At 31.9% G+C, this 17089-nt stretch overlaps 2 protein-coding genes and 1 long non-coding RNA gene across 3 annotated transcripts; 1 reads left to right on the top strand and 2 right to left on the bottom strand.

Moving 5' to 3' along the window:
• On the bottom strand, positions 5031–5584 carry LOC104736952 (auxin-induced protein 15A-like). Its single transcript, XM_010457041.1, has one exon. The coding sequence runs from the start codon at positions 5541–5543 to the stop codon at positions 5226–5228; it is 318 nt and encodes a 105-aa protein (XP_010455343.1). The 5' UTR covers positions 5544–5584; the 3' UTR covers positions 5031–5225.
• On the top strand, positions 9585–11282 carry LOC104736953. The gene is made up of 3 exons (XR_759665.2): positions 9585–9718; positions 10741–10985; positions 11098–11282. It is a non-coding gene; the product is annotated as a mitotic-spindle organizing protein 1B (long non-coding RNA).
• LOC104736954 (receptor homology region, transmembrane domain- and RING domain-containing protein 4-like) lies at positions 14598–16924 on the bottom strand. Its single transcript, XM_010457042.2, has 4 exons — positions 16588–16924; positions 16112–16357; positions 15620–16024; positions 14598–15530 (listed from the first exon to the last, which is right to left on the bottom strand). The coding sequence occupies exons 1-4, from the start codon at positions 16709–16711 to the stop codon at positions 14968–14970; spliced, it is 1338 nt and encodes a 445-aa protein (XP_010455344.1). The 5' UTR covers positions 16712–16924; the 3' UTR covers positions 14598–14967.

Consider the following 17089-nt stretch of genomic DNA (forward strand, 5'->3'; position numbering starts at 1 on the left):
AATGAGTAAATGTAATTTTCTAATAAAAAATTATAATTATAAAATATATCTAATAATGAGTTTAAATGTATCAACAAAAAATTATAATTAAAATACACAACTTCTAAAAATAAATAAAATTTAAATACTATAATAGTTTTGTTTAACAAAAAGTTATGATAAATAAACGAAGCTGTAATTATATATTAAGTTGTATTGAATTTTTATATTGCTATAATTATTTCTAAAATTTTAGTTAGATTATAGAGTAACACTAAATATTGGATATTAATATTCAAATTATTTAGATTCAACATAAAATAGAAAATTTGTTTCAACGAACAATGATTTTGCTAGTTATTGATGAGTAGGTAAATATATAGAGAGTTCAAAAAACACAACTATTTAAATCAAAACATCTATTAGAACGAAAAGTTGTGATGAAAAAATATGAAAAATATGGTGAATAGACACAACTTTACAATAAACATATACAACTGTATGAATTTAAAAAAAACAAATAAAAACAATATTTTTATAAAAAAATATAACAAAAAACCGCAACTGTTGTTTGCATTTATTCAGATTGTTATTATTATATAGATTCTATTTAAGATATTATGAACATATTTAAATTTGAATAGGAACCGGATGATTATGATACCTCAATCAAGGGTACAAATTCGAAGTCATTTGCAACAATTCTAACTACTGTAAATTCATCTCATTTCTGCCTAAGATCAACAATGAAGTAGTTATAATTAATTTTCATAGCCTGATACAATACTACTGATCCAATCTTTATGGGTCACTACGCATAAAAACCAGCATAGCCTCTATTAGGTGTTCTAGCGGCAACAAAGAAAAGCTTTTGGATTTTATGGGCTTCACCTCTTACCACTAGCGAAAATAACAACTTCACGGCTTTTGGATATAGGTGAATATTATATATACATTAACACTTTTAACTTTTAAAACAATTAATTATCATTGATAAAATTTCCAATTAAATAATTTAATTTGTATATACATCATACAAACAACACATACACTACCTACCATATTTCTCTATATTATTCTACATAACAAAACTAATTAAACTAGTTATAAGAACTCTACTCTAGAATTGGAAAACAAAAATGCATTTACATAGTTAGGAGTCTTTCTCTTTTGCATAATCTCTATATGTCCCGGTTTCATCAAATTCTTTTAGGATACTTTATCATCATACCAGCTATACTTCTTCACATGAGATATGCGTTTAGTTATAGAACTCAAATAAATTTTATAAACATTATGCATAAAGTATTTCTTATCTTACATTAGTACTAACAGTGACAATTTTGGCCGAGACACAATTTTTTGAAACGAACAATATGATTTGAAAAAATAACAAATAAAATTACAAATCCCAAGTAGTTATATACATCTATTCACATAGGTATGCATGTTTGTAACAAAAACACATGACTCTTTATTTTGACTCATGGATGTCATGTATTTATATGAACATGCATGTAAGTTCTGGAGATAAATCATCTTTTTTATCATTACCGAAAAGACATTGGAATGCACATTCTTTCAGATTTGTGTTAAAAAAAAATGAATAATATATATGTTTTTAAGAATCTACATGCATAATCATTAAAAAATACATTGTTTTAAAAAAGAAATGAATAATGTAGCACAATTATGATAATCAAATGCATTTAAATTAAATTAGAAAATATTCAGTATTATATCCAACTAAAACTTTGCTTCCATATTTTTTTTTTTGGGTTGTGGATTAATAAACAAGCTTACCAAAATATATTATGTCCACACCCTTAGAGCTAAAGGTTAAACATCTTTTAGTGAATATGCTATCAACTATTAGTGTTTGATAATTTAAAATATGTAATTTTTACTTCTAAAAATATTTGTTTCAATATTAAATGTATGGGAAAAAAAAATCATACATTTCTAATATGTGGACAACTCATATTATGTCAACCACATAATTTTTTTTTGAAACATTATTAATTTGTTTTCAATATTTTATTATTATTTTCTCTCAGATTACCAACAACATATTAAACATAGAAAATATATTATAGCATATCTCTTACAGACATGATTTTCTTATATGTACATGATCAGTCCGTCAAACTATAAATTTCTTGGTTTTAACCGCTGATCAAGATTTTGCCACAACAATGTGTTTTGTTGTAGTCGAGAGGACATAAAGTGTTAGTTAAAAATAAAGAGGATTATGAACTTAAAAAAGTGGAATTGTTGCATGGCATTGAGATGAGATGATCTTTAGGAAATGATTTATAAGTAAATGTGAGTTTATTTGAATAACGCAAAATTACTTGAGTTTATATCCAACTGAAGTTTCTGCTTTCATACAAACTATATTTTCTTTTGGTATTTTGATTAATCACCATTTGATGCTAGAGAAGGTATGGTGTAATTCATTTTTGAAGCTTTATCATAATAACTTTGTAATCTTGTTTTATCTTCAACACCAATACATTAAAAAAACAAAGTATCCAGTGGAACTTCTAATTCATCATTGTTTTCATTATTAAGAGCTATGCAAAACTAGAACTGCTTATCCATCATTTTCGATCATTGTATTAATTATCAAGAACTATCAAAATTAAACCAAGAAAATGAAAAGATGCATCATACGACACTAACTAAAGAAATATATATTTTGATGTTTGAAAAAGAAAGAAAAAGCTCTTTTTTAATCAAAAATAATTATGAAAAGTAAGAAAAATAACGGTTCTTATTTGAGAACGCTGTCTTACAACATTTGATAACGTCTTAAAACGGCAATCCGTATAATAAATCTCTGCACTTTCGGTTGTTTCTCTTATAACTAATGAGAGGAGTCCAAATTAAATCATGTGATTTTTCTTTAAAGGCATTGACCTCTTCTCTTCCTAGTAAATAAACTATATTTTGCAGGTTTCTGGTTAGGGAAGGCTGTATTGAAGCTTGTAAAGCTTGATGAAGCTTGTGCTTTCGGCCCGGTAATAATATGATGATTTTCGGCCCTAAAATCATGCTAATGTCTCATTAGTGTAGTGGTAAAGGTGAACAATAGTGTGTCTGACATCTTGAGTACGACCCTTTACAGCAACAATTCTTACAATTTTTTTTTTCCTTTTTTGAGTCAACTAAAAAGTTGGCCTTAATATGGTTTTGGGCTTGTGGCCCCAATATGTTGTGCGATGGCTCTGTTGAAGTGATTGTAAGCCTTTCATTGTGCCAGACGTTGACATCGTTGAAACAACTCTTCATCCTATAGGGGACATTCTCACTCAAAGTTGTCACATTGAACACAATGTTGGTGAAAATGATAAATTCCATACAAGTCCATGTTTACTAATGCATGGTGATCTCGTTCTTCAACATCCAGAGCAGGTATGGGATAAGTTAATTGATATTGGTTCTTTCAAGATTGATTCGTGGTTTATGATCGGCGATTTTAATGAGTTTGTGGATAATCATGAGAAAAAGTGTGGTGCTTTGCGACCTGCCTCTTCTTGTACACCATTTATATTAATGCTCCGTCATTTTGGTATGTTGGAATTCCCTTGCTATGGTGAGCAATTATCCTGGCGAGGTATTAGACGTAATAATAATGAGGTGGTTAGATGTCGGTTAGATCGTGTTTTGGGTAATGAAGATTGACATTGTTTTTTCTCTCACTCAAAGGTAGATTATTTAGAGATGATTTGTTCCAACCATTGTCCAATTTTAGCAAATTTTCTTAAAATGGTTATAAGATGGAATAGGCAGTTTCGATTTGATAAGCATTGGGTAGGAAAAGACAGACTATCAGGAGCGGTTGAGTCTGGGTGGAATTGCACACGAAATTTCAGGATACTGAGCTTTCTGGATAAGGTAAAGAATTATCGAAATTTGATTTCTTGGTGGCAGAAAAATAATGTATCTTATGGCCCTACGCTTATTTCTTCCCTGAAGGCGGCCTTGTAGGAGGCGAAAATGGATGACCTAATTTCTCATGAGGAAATTCAGAGTATAGAGATGAAGAATTGGCAGCAAAAAAGTCCGAAATTTTGGTTAATAGTTGGAGATAAAAATACAATTTTTTTTCAAGCTTCTACGAAGCAGGGACGATTGAGAAATAGGATTATTGGTTTATATGGTCCCGATAATATTTGGGATGAGTTGGTATCTGGCATGGAGAATATAGCTTGAAAATATTTTGAGGATCTTTTTTATAAAACTAATGTGCGGGGTATCTCTCGGAGATGGTTCAGGAATTTTCTCCTCTTATTACTGATGATTAAATTCCACTGATTCATAATCACCAAATAGCCAGCATATAAATATCTAATAGTTACATTGTAAATATACACTCGATGAAATATGTTATCGCATTTTACAAGATAAGTTTTGAAAAAAAACTCTTTTTTAGTATTTTTTTTCTTTTCAAAAATAATTTTTATAACTAACCATTTTCAAAAATACTCTCATTAAATCTGAAAAACATGATTTTTTATAGTATTCTTCAAATTTTATTATTATATAGAATGAATTATTATTTAAAAATTGGATTAATTACTATTCTATGAAAAAAAATTATCAATTGGGATTACGGTGCAGTATGACCACACGTGTTCGCGAAAATTTTGAAATTCGGTGTAGCCCGTTTGCTTAACAATGTCGAAATACAAGAAAAAGTGGAGAAATAAAAAGAGAAGCCTAATTGGATGTTTCAAACTGTTTGGAACATGCTTATCTCTTATTGCCTAAACGAGTATAATGATGGTCGAAGCATGACTAACTCCAAAACCGGACTAGTGACTGCAACCGTTATTCAATGGCGAAGCACACTTGTTTGTATGTCCAACATAGTTCCAAAATTTGTCAGTACATTCAAAAATTTATTTTATGAAGACTTTTGTCTCTTATTTGGTTTCAGTTTTTGCTTTTATGCTTGATAATGATATAAAACATCTAACACAAATAACAACATTTTACATAGTACTAAGTTAGCAATCAATAGCCCATTGAATTGGCGTAAAAAAAACACACACACACACACACATTGAACTAATAATATTCAAGAATATGATAAGTAAAGATCTCACACTGGCAGTTGAATTAAGTTAGAATATAAAGTACATTACAAAAATTTAAATAATAACACATGCATATGAGATATATATATATATATATGACCAATCTTATCATTCAGACGACGTAGTAGGGGGCTCATGTGGTTAATGTCCCTTGCCGTGAGAAGTCAGGAGCATGACGAGACTTCGGAAACTAGAGACATCACATGGCAAGACGATCTTGTTACGGTAAGCCTCCGCGTAACCATACTCCTCGGCAGCCTTTTCAAGAAGCTTCTGGAAAGATGGGCTCTTCAGAAACCTTGTGGGAATCACAAATCTCTCCAACTTCTTGTTCGTGTCAACGTAAACCACGAAATGCCCTCTCGGTGTTCTTGAGGATGACCTGCTCTCTCCAGTATGTTCTTCTTCTTCTTCTTCTTCTACTTGGTGGAAGTGCATGTCAGTGACCTTGTTAGGCATAATATATAGCCTATTATATAGTTACCTTTTTGTGTTGGGTGTGAGAGTGAGTCACAGGACATATAACGGATTTTGTGGGGATCTTTGTGTTTTCCACTTCCAATTGGAAGTTGGGTACGCTTATATATAGTTATACATACTTACATTTATTATTTATTTGTCGGGTTTGGGAATGTGTGCCATATAGAATGCATTCACGTAGTTGTAGTATATTTTTGCGAGAGTAAACTCGAAATAAACTGAAAATGATAAGCTTATTCATATCCACTTTACTAATTTCGTTTTCAAATTTCGTTTTGCCGAAATATGGGATAATCTCGTTGCTTCCAAAGTGTAACCATTCAGTGTTGACAATCATCAGACACTAAAAACACAATATAACAAGTAATTATGAGTATTTGGTTTATATAGATCAACAAACTTGGAGTAGTATTTGGGAATAGTTGTGGCGGGACTTAAAAATTTAATACGTTATATAATATTAGCTAGTATTGGAATACCGTTAAAGAACAATTTGATTAAACAATCTTCTTATAATCCATAAGAATGCATTCATGTAGTTTAATTTATATAGTTTCTTTTGGATCATGATTTTAAATGTCTAGCTGAATACACTATTGTTCTTGTAAGTTAAGATTTCATATAAAGCCTTTAACCAAAAAAAAAAGGTGAAGATTTTATACACATATAGACGCAAACATTCATTAGATCCTGTGTGTGTTAAAAGGATCGGATAAGGTAAATAAATAGAGCGTATGCATAGAATTACAAGTCCACATGGGGTAAGTTCTTTTGTTTGATAAAGGGATAATGAACAAGATAACATATATGATCGTTCTATCGTAGCTAGCTAGCTAGGTCCTAAAGATGATTGTGTGGAATAATGAACTTAGCCAGAGCCTATGACATTAATATATTTTTCGAACCATTACGTATGCATGAGAGAGAGAGAGAGAGAGAGAGAGAGAAAGAGAGAGAGAGAGAGAGAGAGAGAGAGAGAGAGAGAGAGAGTAATGTGTGGTTAATATAAATGGGTAATGGATTGAGGTACGATTATGTGACTGAGGAAAAGCACATGGTTTCTGCTACTGCTGCTCATAGAGGATTGATCATTCTCCCCATACTTGCCCAATTCACTTAACATACACTATCCGACAAGGTTTTTACATTTTCCTCGTATAAGACAAAAATTGTGACGGTTTGAGCCTAAATTTGTTTCTATTGTCTCTTAATTAGTAATTATGCTAATCATAACAGTAATATAGTAACTCATTGGCTTTTATAAAATTTACATATATATGCTATATAATGTATTTTCTACTTTGTAAGTATATTGTGTTCAAATTGTTCTCTTATTCACTTTGGCCATAAACTTGACTTTAATTAAGAACATATACAGAGACCTCATTCATCATAAAGGAGTGGAACTAGTCTTTGGTTCTTAAATAAATAAAATGAATCAACAAAAAAAAAATGCATGAACTTATCTTTATAACATAAATATGAACTTTCACCAAAAACCGTCATGTGAAGTTTCATTATTAGGGCTTTGAATCTAAATATTGTTAAATGTTTTTCGATTTTATATCTCAAGAATTTTAGGAATCTCCTCAATTATTTAAATAATTGAATACCAATATAGCCTTTTGCGTAATTTCATTGTTTCAAAATCTTTCTTTTCAGAATCTTTTAAATAAAATTTAATAATAAAATACTAAAGTAAGTAAACTATGTGGGAGATATGGATATTGTAGGCATGAAGAGAGTTATGGACGGTATAGATCTGAGATAAAGCGACCATACTGTTTTGTATTGCAGGAATTTATTGATTCCTACGTCCTTATTCTCTTCGTTTCTGTACGGAGTCTGTTATACATACCGTTTAAGATTTGCTACGTTATGCATTTTATATATATTTTGGGTTAAAATTAAACTACGATATAGACTTTTTCTGGTTGATATTTAGAAAAACCACTTTATATATATATATATATATATATATATATATGTTTGGTCTTTTTCTGAATATGACATACAAATTATTCGACGAATGTATTTTAAGTTTTAACGATACAAAAAGACAAAAAATTAGACGGAATGAAAGGCAGTAAATCACAAAAGAAAAAATCATGGCAGTACTTTAAAGTCGGAGGTGTTTGAAGCTAATGTGACTGATAAAACATATTTAAGGGTTTTGTACATATATTTTTAAAAAAACTCCTATAAATTAAAATATAAATATAATTTATCATCTACCTAGTATAAATTAAGCAATGATAAAACGAACATCATAAGACAAATGGTCATAAAATATTGCTTAATATGATGTGGAGGGAGGTATATAATTATGTAAATATATATACCTCGACTATATATAGCACAAGAGAAAACTTAACAGAGAATTTCTTTTAATTCTTTTAAAATTTTTGAAAAGCCATATTATGATCCGCAGGATGATATATGTATATGCTACCTTTAATTACCACTAGTTGTTTTCCATAGTTAGCTTATTTTACATGTAATTAGAGTTTTAAGATTTCTTAAGTCTATGAATTTAAATCTGGGAAACAATCGTCATATTTCTCAAAGTACTTAAAATATTATTTTGTAACCCATATTACATAGCGTCATACACTTATGGGCCAAAATTCCATCATTTGTCTATGTTTGTCGAATTTTCGGATAAGGTGTACACAATTGTTGGATTAACCGTTGATAAAATTTACATGTCGACAGAAATCTATTTACTAAGCTGAATATATATACCTTTTTTGATAGATATATATTTTGACAAAATCTATGAACACTCACAATACAATGCATGTCACAACTTTGCACGGATGCAGAAGGAAAAGTGCAAGAAGATCTACTGATGCAGCCATGTTAAAATAATGTTCATCTCATACAATATTTCTGCTAGTTTTAATATAAGTAGACTCGTGCTTACATAATATCTTGAGCTTATCGGCAAATTTTGATCAAATTTATCGTTTTTGTCATTTTGAAGAAGTTTTTGCTCTTGTACCTTATTTACTCTGTCTTAACTATCAGACAAAACAAAAAATGTTTTTCTACACGGGAATTTGGAGATTCGAGAATTGCGAGTCTGATACCCAAAGATGGGATGCAGCGCGAATTTTACAAACTATTTCAAAATTATGTTATGTCTATGAAAAAAAAAGCATATTTAAATATAATTTATCTTAAATCCATTTTCTTTTCATTGTTAAACTCAAGTCAAAATTTATTACAATCATAATGTTCCTTGTAGATTAAAAAACATATTTAATTTAGAATATTCATGATTAAACATATTTTTAATATGAATTAAAATTTTAAAAATAAACAATCACTGGCCAAAATTGTTGCATCAGTGAAGAGTGCAAATATATTTTGGATGCTTGGTTCATATAGAAAGGTAAAACCATTTTAACCGTGTCTTTTCAAAATTACTTTTTTTTGAAAGTTTGTATTTGCTCCAGAAGTCTCTTTTAGTATTTGTATAAGGTGTGTTGCTATTTGAGCAAGCGTTATTTCTATGCTTTAGCTGGTTCCTTAGACGAATAATGTTCATCTCATACAATAGTGAAAAGTAAAGAAAAATTGGACCAACTGATTATACCCATCTTCTACGGTTTAGAGATCAATGGGTAAAACCCACCCCAATACATGGCTTTTTATAATTTGTACTAATGAGCGTGTAAATTATCATTAACCTTGTTTCACATATGGATTTAAGGTCTGAAGTGTGTTGATTTCAAGTCAAGTTCATTACCAAAACGCCAAAACAGACATCATGTGGAATTATATTAGTACACTGAATACCAATAGACATAAAAGACTAGTAGACTACAAAGCTTCGATTTAGTTTAGCGTATTCAAAACCAGTGGTTATAGCTACTCCAGCATTCGATTCCTGAGAGACTAATAAAATTTAGTAGACAAGTAAAAAATATAAAAATAAAAAAATAAAAAAAATAATAATATATTTGATAAAAAATACACATATTATTAATCCATACTTTAAAATAAAAGTTAAACAATCACTGACCGTATCAATCCGAACCGAAGAAAGAAGAAACCTTAAAAGTAAGAAAGCAATCTTCGTCTCCCTCCTCCGTCTCACTGTGACTGTCTCCACGCTTCATACTTTTCTGCATTCGATTTCCATAAACGTAAGTTTTCTTATCTTCATTCTCGATTTCCAAAATTAATTGATTGAACCCAGTTATGCAATCGCTCTCGATTTCACCTGAGGTACACTTTCTTTCTTTTCTTTTTTTTAATTGAAATTTTTTTCCTGGGTAGTGTTCTGTTTTTTTGGCATTCAAATTGATCTGTTCAGATTAAGAAAATTTTATTAGGTTCTGAAGCAAATTTGAATCACCTTTGTGTGTAGGGGAGATAGATAGATCTGGATGTGTGTGTGTGTGCTTCAATGTTATCTAATTTAAGCGATTAGTCATTTGTTGGGTATTGTATTGTATGTTCTCTGCAAAGACTATTTAGACTTGGTTTAGTTGCCACAGGCATCTGAAAAGACAAAAAATTTCATTAGAAAGCTAAAACCTTTTTAGTATTTTGATCTTAATCTTGGTGTGTAAAGACTCTTTGGTTTAAAACTTGTATAGAACTTTAATGTATAACTTGAGAGTCTTTTCAGGGTAGTGTACTAGTTCTTATGTATCTTGTGAAAGAAAAGTTTGTAGCTTTTGAGGTTTTAGTTATCTTTAAGCTCAAAGTCAAGTCTACGAGTAAGAATTTAGCATAATATCTAATCTGTTTTGACATTGAAGAGCTAATATTTGTCGATTTTTGTGGTGTTTACAATTGAAGGTTTGTGTTAGTTCATCAACACTCTTTGGATTCTGATTTTGAGTTGAGATGCATCAATTATAATGAAAAAATTACTTAGCATATATATATATATATATATTTGTTTTTTATGTTTTAGTAGTCTTAACCTTCCCCAAGTTTGAAGCAATGTTCCTAACTTCTTATGTCCAAATCACCTAAGACTCTTTATTTTCGCTTTTGGTAGGTCATGGTTCTCTGATGCAAACTGCTGAGGCTTTATCTGATTGATTTATTAAAGCTTTTGCATAGATAAAAATAGTTTTTCCTCTAATTTGGTTGGTAGAAAACACCATAATTTGCTAAACAACCTTATGAATTTCGAATTGTGGATTTTTAACAGGCCTGATCAATATGGATGAGGAGGCATCTAGGACTGCAAGAGAGTCGCTAGAGCTTGTGTTTCGCATGTCAAACATCTTGGACACAGGACTGGACCGGCATACTTTGTCAGTCCTCATAGCTCTTTGTGATCTTGGTGTTAACCCTGAGGCTCTAGCTACTGTTGTGAAGGAGCTTCGGCGTGAGTCTATTCCTGATTCTGTCACAACCACACCATCATAATAATTCCTAAACCACCCTCTTCAGGTACTGAAAATTCTCTCGATATGTCCAAGTCTACCGAAGTCCGTCTCTTTCTATTGTTTTGATATCTAATAAATGTTTCATAATTATGGAATTGTCATAATTCATGTTACAGGTATGCCAATGTGATATACCAAAAGTAAAGGAAACTTGGGGATTCTACTACTCTTGTGGTTGTTGGTATGTGAATGTTGTTACTACTTTTTGTGTGATTAAAAGAAAGTTGTATGGAGGAATTGTAATTTGTTTTATTTGTATAATTTAGCTTTGTGGATTAATTATAACTTCTTTTTATTTGCATGAACCGTTCAAAACCGCCATAACAAAAAAAAAAAAAACACTTAAAACCGTTCAGAAACACAAGCATGTACCACCACAGACTAGCTTCCTAGTTTTGCATTCTCTACCTCTAACAAGCAAACAGTCGAGCTCAAACCAAAACCTCATTTTTATCGCGATAAACATGTCCACCCATCCCTTTAGGGTGCCAAGTTTTTGTCTTTGGGTAGTAAACTTCTCCAAAGTTCTCGGTGTTGACGCCATTGATGAGATCCACAATCGAGAAGAAACACTCTCCAGCTTCTTATTTTTTCCCTTATGTATCCGACGATTAAGTACATTTCTGAACCAACTGAGACAACATTTGAGGAACTGGGATGTTAGCGAGGAAAGTTAGGAAATGAAGGGATTGGTATCAGTTTCTGTTTGGGAGCTAGGAAAAGTTCGAATCAGGTAGGATTGTTATCTAGGTTTAAGCAAACATAGAGACACTTCTCCATTTTTCATATGAAGGATCGTGCGGCCTCGAGGTCAGGGGAAGCGAGGACTGATCGAAAAGTCTTGGAGACCAGAGATAGAGTTGGACAATGGGTTCTTGAGATACGAGCCATTGTGTTTTGGATTCAGAAGAGAGGCTTGTCCTATGCTCCTAGCCAATACAAATACTCGAGTGTGTTGATTGGTTCTATTACTTGTGTTTCTTCACTTTTTTCACACTTACATACACTTGACCTTTGTGTCAAATCAGTCTGTGGTACATCATTAGAAAGAAAGAGAAAATCACATGTTTAAACTTGTGAAAGAGAAGCGGAAGTATATATAGACAATTTCACAATTTCAGATTTACAATTATAATTAAAGTTTATGGTATTTGTACCTTTTTGAAAGAAAAAAGGTTAAATTGTTTGTAAATAAATCTCCATGAAATACATCATACCAAAAAAGTATGCCTAAATTACAAACAAAAAAACAATTTCTTTTAGAATTGTATCTAGTCTATTGTCTACATATACATTTTTGAAATACATTTTTGGTTATACCCTTTTATTTGTACTTATTTAAAAATTTATTTACAATGTTAATCCCTAACAAATTTTTAAAAATAGCATTACTTCAGATTTTGTTTCCTAAATATTTTACATTCCGTTTCCAACTAAAAAAAATTACAACAATCAATATGGAAACATAAACTATAATATATTTAATTACACATTTCATTGTCTTTTGAGGATATTCTATATCTAAATCTTTTGTAAACAAAGAAAACAACAATTTGATTCACATTTTTTTTCTAAAAACCTGTGAGCTCTAATTTTTAACGTAAAGAGAACTTCAATTCACATTTATTTAAATATTATAATTAATATATATATATATAATTTTAAAATATTAAGATTATGTAACATTAAAAAAATTTAAAATACTATATAAAAAGGATATGTTGATAGGTTAGAAAGAGGATATGTTGGAATAAAAAAAATATCATTAAATTTGTGCTAACATGGGTTAAATCCTCATTTTATTATTTGTCCACTACTAATATTAGAATATTTGACGTATAAAATCAAGTTGATTTAACTAAGATTGTGTAAAATAATTAAATCGTTAGGAAAAATATGACTTAATCACAGCATATAAATTACTATTATGTATTTAGATCTCTTATTTTTTTGTTATAATAATTAAAAATCAAAATAGAATCTCAAACACTAAACAAAATAAACTAAATATAACAAACAAATGGTCATGAAGTGTATTGCGGGTTAAAAAAATTTAGTTATTCATTTATTTACAAAACATCTAATATTTAATAAAATTAATATAAACATAAAATATAAATAATAATAAAAATTATATTCACGCGGTGTACCGCTGGTTAAAATCTAGTTTACAATTTGTAATAGATATGCCTTTAGACTTGTGTAGTTTTAGTACAATGGTATTTCTATGAATTAATAGGCATTGTAGATTTTTTTTTCTTTTTTCGGGTTTGAGTTAAGGTAGTGTAATATTTGACATAATTCCATAAATAATATATATATAATATATATATATTTAAAACCATATGTAAATATATAGTCTCATTAATATGATAAAATAGTAATGGTGTTTCTGAGGCTCTCTGAGCTTCCACGTCTGGTTAGAGCTCATCTGCAAAAGATGATTAATTGGTTGAAACAAGCCAGACTTCAAGGTGGTCTGCCTTTATTCAAAGATTATGAACACATCTATGAAGTCTTAGATACTGATGGGAATGTGAGGTGTTTATTCAAAGCAATACGTGATGGTGATGAGCAATCGGCTGGAAACGAAGCTTGTGTTTACCTCCTAGATCATCCCGAGAATGGTCATCGATCACAGTCTTAAGAGATTTATGGCTTTTCTGGAGAACTTCCAACCCTATTTGTACAATTCAAGATTGGAAGCGAAACAATGTCGGGAGTTTTGGTTAAATATATAGAGTCCAAGGAGGATGAAATTGAACCGAATTGTGCTCCTGCTGCTTTATCATTGGAAGAGATTCACAAGATTTCGATAGCAGACTTGAGGTTTGGCAACATGGATAAAAACCCGGATAATCTTCTGCTTGGCGAAAACAACTACTAGTTCCTATTGATCTTGAGATGACCTTTGGCTTTAACTACAATATTTGTCGTCCCTGTTGGCTTGATTGATTGGAGAACAATAAAGAACCATTCGGTTATGTGGATGGGAGAAAAATTTATTAGTGATGGTAGATTGTCACTAACTTGAACATATTTAAACTTGTTTTCAAGCGATTTTGCCACTTAACTTCATTTGCATAGTTTAAATTTTTTAGGTTTTTTAATATTATTGGTGGCAACTGCCACCACAAACCATAACGTGGATCCGCCCCTGGTGAATATTATGGGAGAATTTGAGTAAGAAGATAAGAAGATGCAAAGGAAAGAGATGGACGAGAGTTAGATTTTTCACAATTTCAGATTCTTTGCATAATAATCCCACAAATGAACTCGTCTGCTTCTTTATACTTCAGTTTCATCACTCCTTTTCCTCATTTGCTCATTTTCCTCCAATCAAATCTTCTTAAACCACCATGTCAGCTTCACTCTCCTTTTCCTATATCATCTTGGTGACCATAGATAGAGTTGGACAATGGGTTCTTGAGATACGAGCCAGAGAGTATAGAACGACGTCATTGTGTTTTGGATTCATAAGAGAGGCTTGTCCTATGCTCCTTGCCAATACAATACTCGAGTGTTTTAATTGGTTCTATTACTTGTGTTTCTTCAGTTTTTAACACTTACGTACACTTGACCTTTGTGTCAAATCAGTCTGTGGTACATCAGTAGAAAGAAAGAAAAAATCACATGTTTAAACTTGTGAAAGAGAAGCGGAAGTATATATAGACAACGAACCAAAATGATATGCTAGTTATATATACCCACACTCAATGGTTGTTAGTTTATTGACTCACCAAAAAACACGCTTTACTCTTTCAAACTCACTCATCTCACATTCATCATTCTCCACAACTGTACAGCTGAAGAATATACCACTCACACTGAACACTCTTTCAACTCTATTTGTTTAACAAAATCAGCATGGTCACGAATTAGAGCCGAGGAACATCCTCATTCCTCTAGGAGTTAACTGCTTCTTCAAAGCAGTGAGCCCCGAAACTGTAGCTTTTGGTTAGTACGGTGTTACCTTTTTTACCTGTTTAGCAACCTGGTAGAGAGCTCGCAGACGAAAAGTGAGCAAAACACCTGCGTGAGTCGTTTTGAAGAAATAAATGTTCGCGCTGGCTTGTTAACGACCCAACAACCCAGCTCCTTGATGCATTTCCCAGGCTAAGTATGTGTGTATATCTTGAGTGGAGAGAACGAGGCAAAGAACCCTGGCGGGGTGAGTTGTAAGATCTTCTGAGATCTGCTGAACTTCGGCTGACTGGTATATACGGGGAACGCCAGTACGACCTGTTTTGGAAGCTTGTGTGGGAGCGAGAGTGAGAGAGATACATAGGCACTGTTTGTGGCTGCATTGAAGTTGATGGTGAAGAAGGGTCTACTCTGATAGATATTGGCAGCTCATAAGCTGACTGTAACGGGGTTGTGGAGGGTGATGATAAGAGAAACGATGAGGTCGGGGTCACGCTAGGAGAAAGCAAAGGTGTGTGCTCTGACGCAGGCATATCGATGCTGTTGCTTCTTGCATCACGTTTACAAACCGGACAAAAGGATCTCCTTTGGCCAAGCCACAAGTCTACACATCCAACATGAAACTCTGCCCAAGACAAACAACAACAACCACCATTTAAGAAAAAGATTACGCATGAATTCTTTATACTTCAAAGTGAGTCTCAAAACACTTACTGTGATTGCAAGGCAGGACCCTTAACTTGTCACCAATACGATAATCCTCGATACATATAGCACAAGAAACAGAAGTAGACGCTTCATCGCAAACACCGTTAAATATTGTAACAGGCATGCGTCTCAGCAAGTTTTTAGCCATACGAGGAAAGTCACTGCCACTAAGAGACATAATACGCCTGCGCCTAACTCGATGTCTACGGACAAAGAAGCAAGTAGCCAGCACAGCAGACATAGCGAGGAGAGATATGAATGAGATAGCCATGATTGACCACGCTGAAGTCTCAAAACTTGGCATAAGCCACACTTCAAAATCAGTACGACCCGCATACTTTTTAAGTACTTCCCCTGTGTCTTTAGAGACAAACGTCCCATATATAAGTACACCAGCGGGGTTTCCTGCCACTACAATTAGGTTCACAAGATCATTAGTCAAATCAAAAAACAAGAAAACAATACAAAAGCGTGAAGGAGAGAGAGAGATGTGATTACTTGAAACTAAGAAACCATAATCTTCATAATCATAAACAATAGCAGCTTTATAACCAGCCTTTTGAGCATTCCTAATCTTATCTTCGAAACTACAACCACCGCGAATAATTAACACATACGGAGGACGAGGAGAAACACTTGATCCATTTACAACAACAGTCACCGTATTAACCAAATCAGAACAAGCATCAAGCGGCTCTGCTACGTACAACACACCACCTTGATCCGATCTCTTTATCATCGGAGCTGAAAAAAAAAAAAAACCCAAATTGGAAAAATTCAAAATAAAACCATAACTTTGAAAAAGACAACAAAGTTTCACACTTTCAATACATACGATCAAAACCCTTATCAGCTAATTCCATAAATTTCATTTTCATTACATAATCTAAGACTTTTGATGTTTTTTTATTACAGTGATTGAAAAAAAACAGGACAGAAGTGGGGGATTGAATGGAACAGTAACAAGAACTTACTGAAATTGGATTCGATGTCGTCAAAGGAGAGAGATTTGTTTTTCCCGATCAACAAAATTTTCGCATAAGCCAAGTGTGAAATTAGTAACAGAGATAAGATTGTTGCAATCGAAGCGTGACCCATGTTTCTCTCCTTAAGCTTTAGATGAAATCAAAGTTAAACCCAACAAAGAACAAAAAAAAACGAATCGAGAAAGAAGGAATCGGAAGAAGAAACTGAAGAGAAGTAATTAGGGTTTTAATGGATGATGACGATGATAAACACTTGAGCTTCTTCCATAGAAGAGAGCGAGAGAAGGTAAGACCAAAGACTTCTGAGAATAATATCTAGAATTGTTCCGAGTATAACATTTTTTAATTTTGTTTTATTTTTTTTTGGTTTTATAAGAATGTAACTGTTAATTTTGGAATTATTCAGAAAGGTAGTTAAAGTATTCGTTTTTACAAAAAGTCCTAATTACAAAATTAAAAAAATATCCAAGGTTATAGATGTTACAAGTAT

This window comes from Camelina sativa, chromosome 13 (assembly GCF_000633955.1).
Source record: "Camelina sativa cultivar DH55 chromosome 13, Cs, whole genome shotgun sequence".
Classification (NCBI taxonomy): domain Eukaryota; kingdom Viridiplantae; phylum Streptophyta; class Magnoliopsida; order Brassicales; family Brassicaceae; genus Camelina; species Camelina sativa.

Bases quoted from the DNA above. Each gene is read 5' to 3' on its own strand.
- LOC104736952 (XM_010457041.1), bottom strand. From the start codon at position 5,543: ATGCCTAACAAGGTCACTGACATGCACTTCCACCAAGTAGAAGAAGAA.
- LOC104736954 (XM_010457042.2), bottom strand. From the start codon at position 16,711: ATGGGTCACGCTTCGATTGCAACAATCTTATCTCTGTTACTAATTTCA. The intron at 16,358-16,587 runs GTAAGTTCTTGT...TTTTTTTTTCAG, and splicing joins CGACATCGAATCCAATTTCA to CTCCGATGATAAAGAGATCG. The intron at 16,025-16,111 runs GTAATCACATCT...ACCTAATTGTAG, and splicing joins TTATGGTTTCTTAGTTTCAA to TGGCAGGAAACCCCGCTGGT.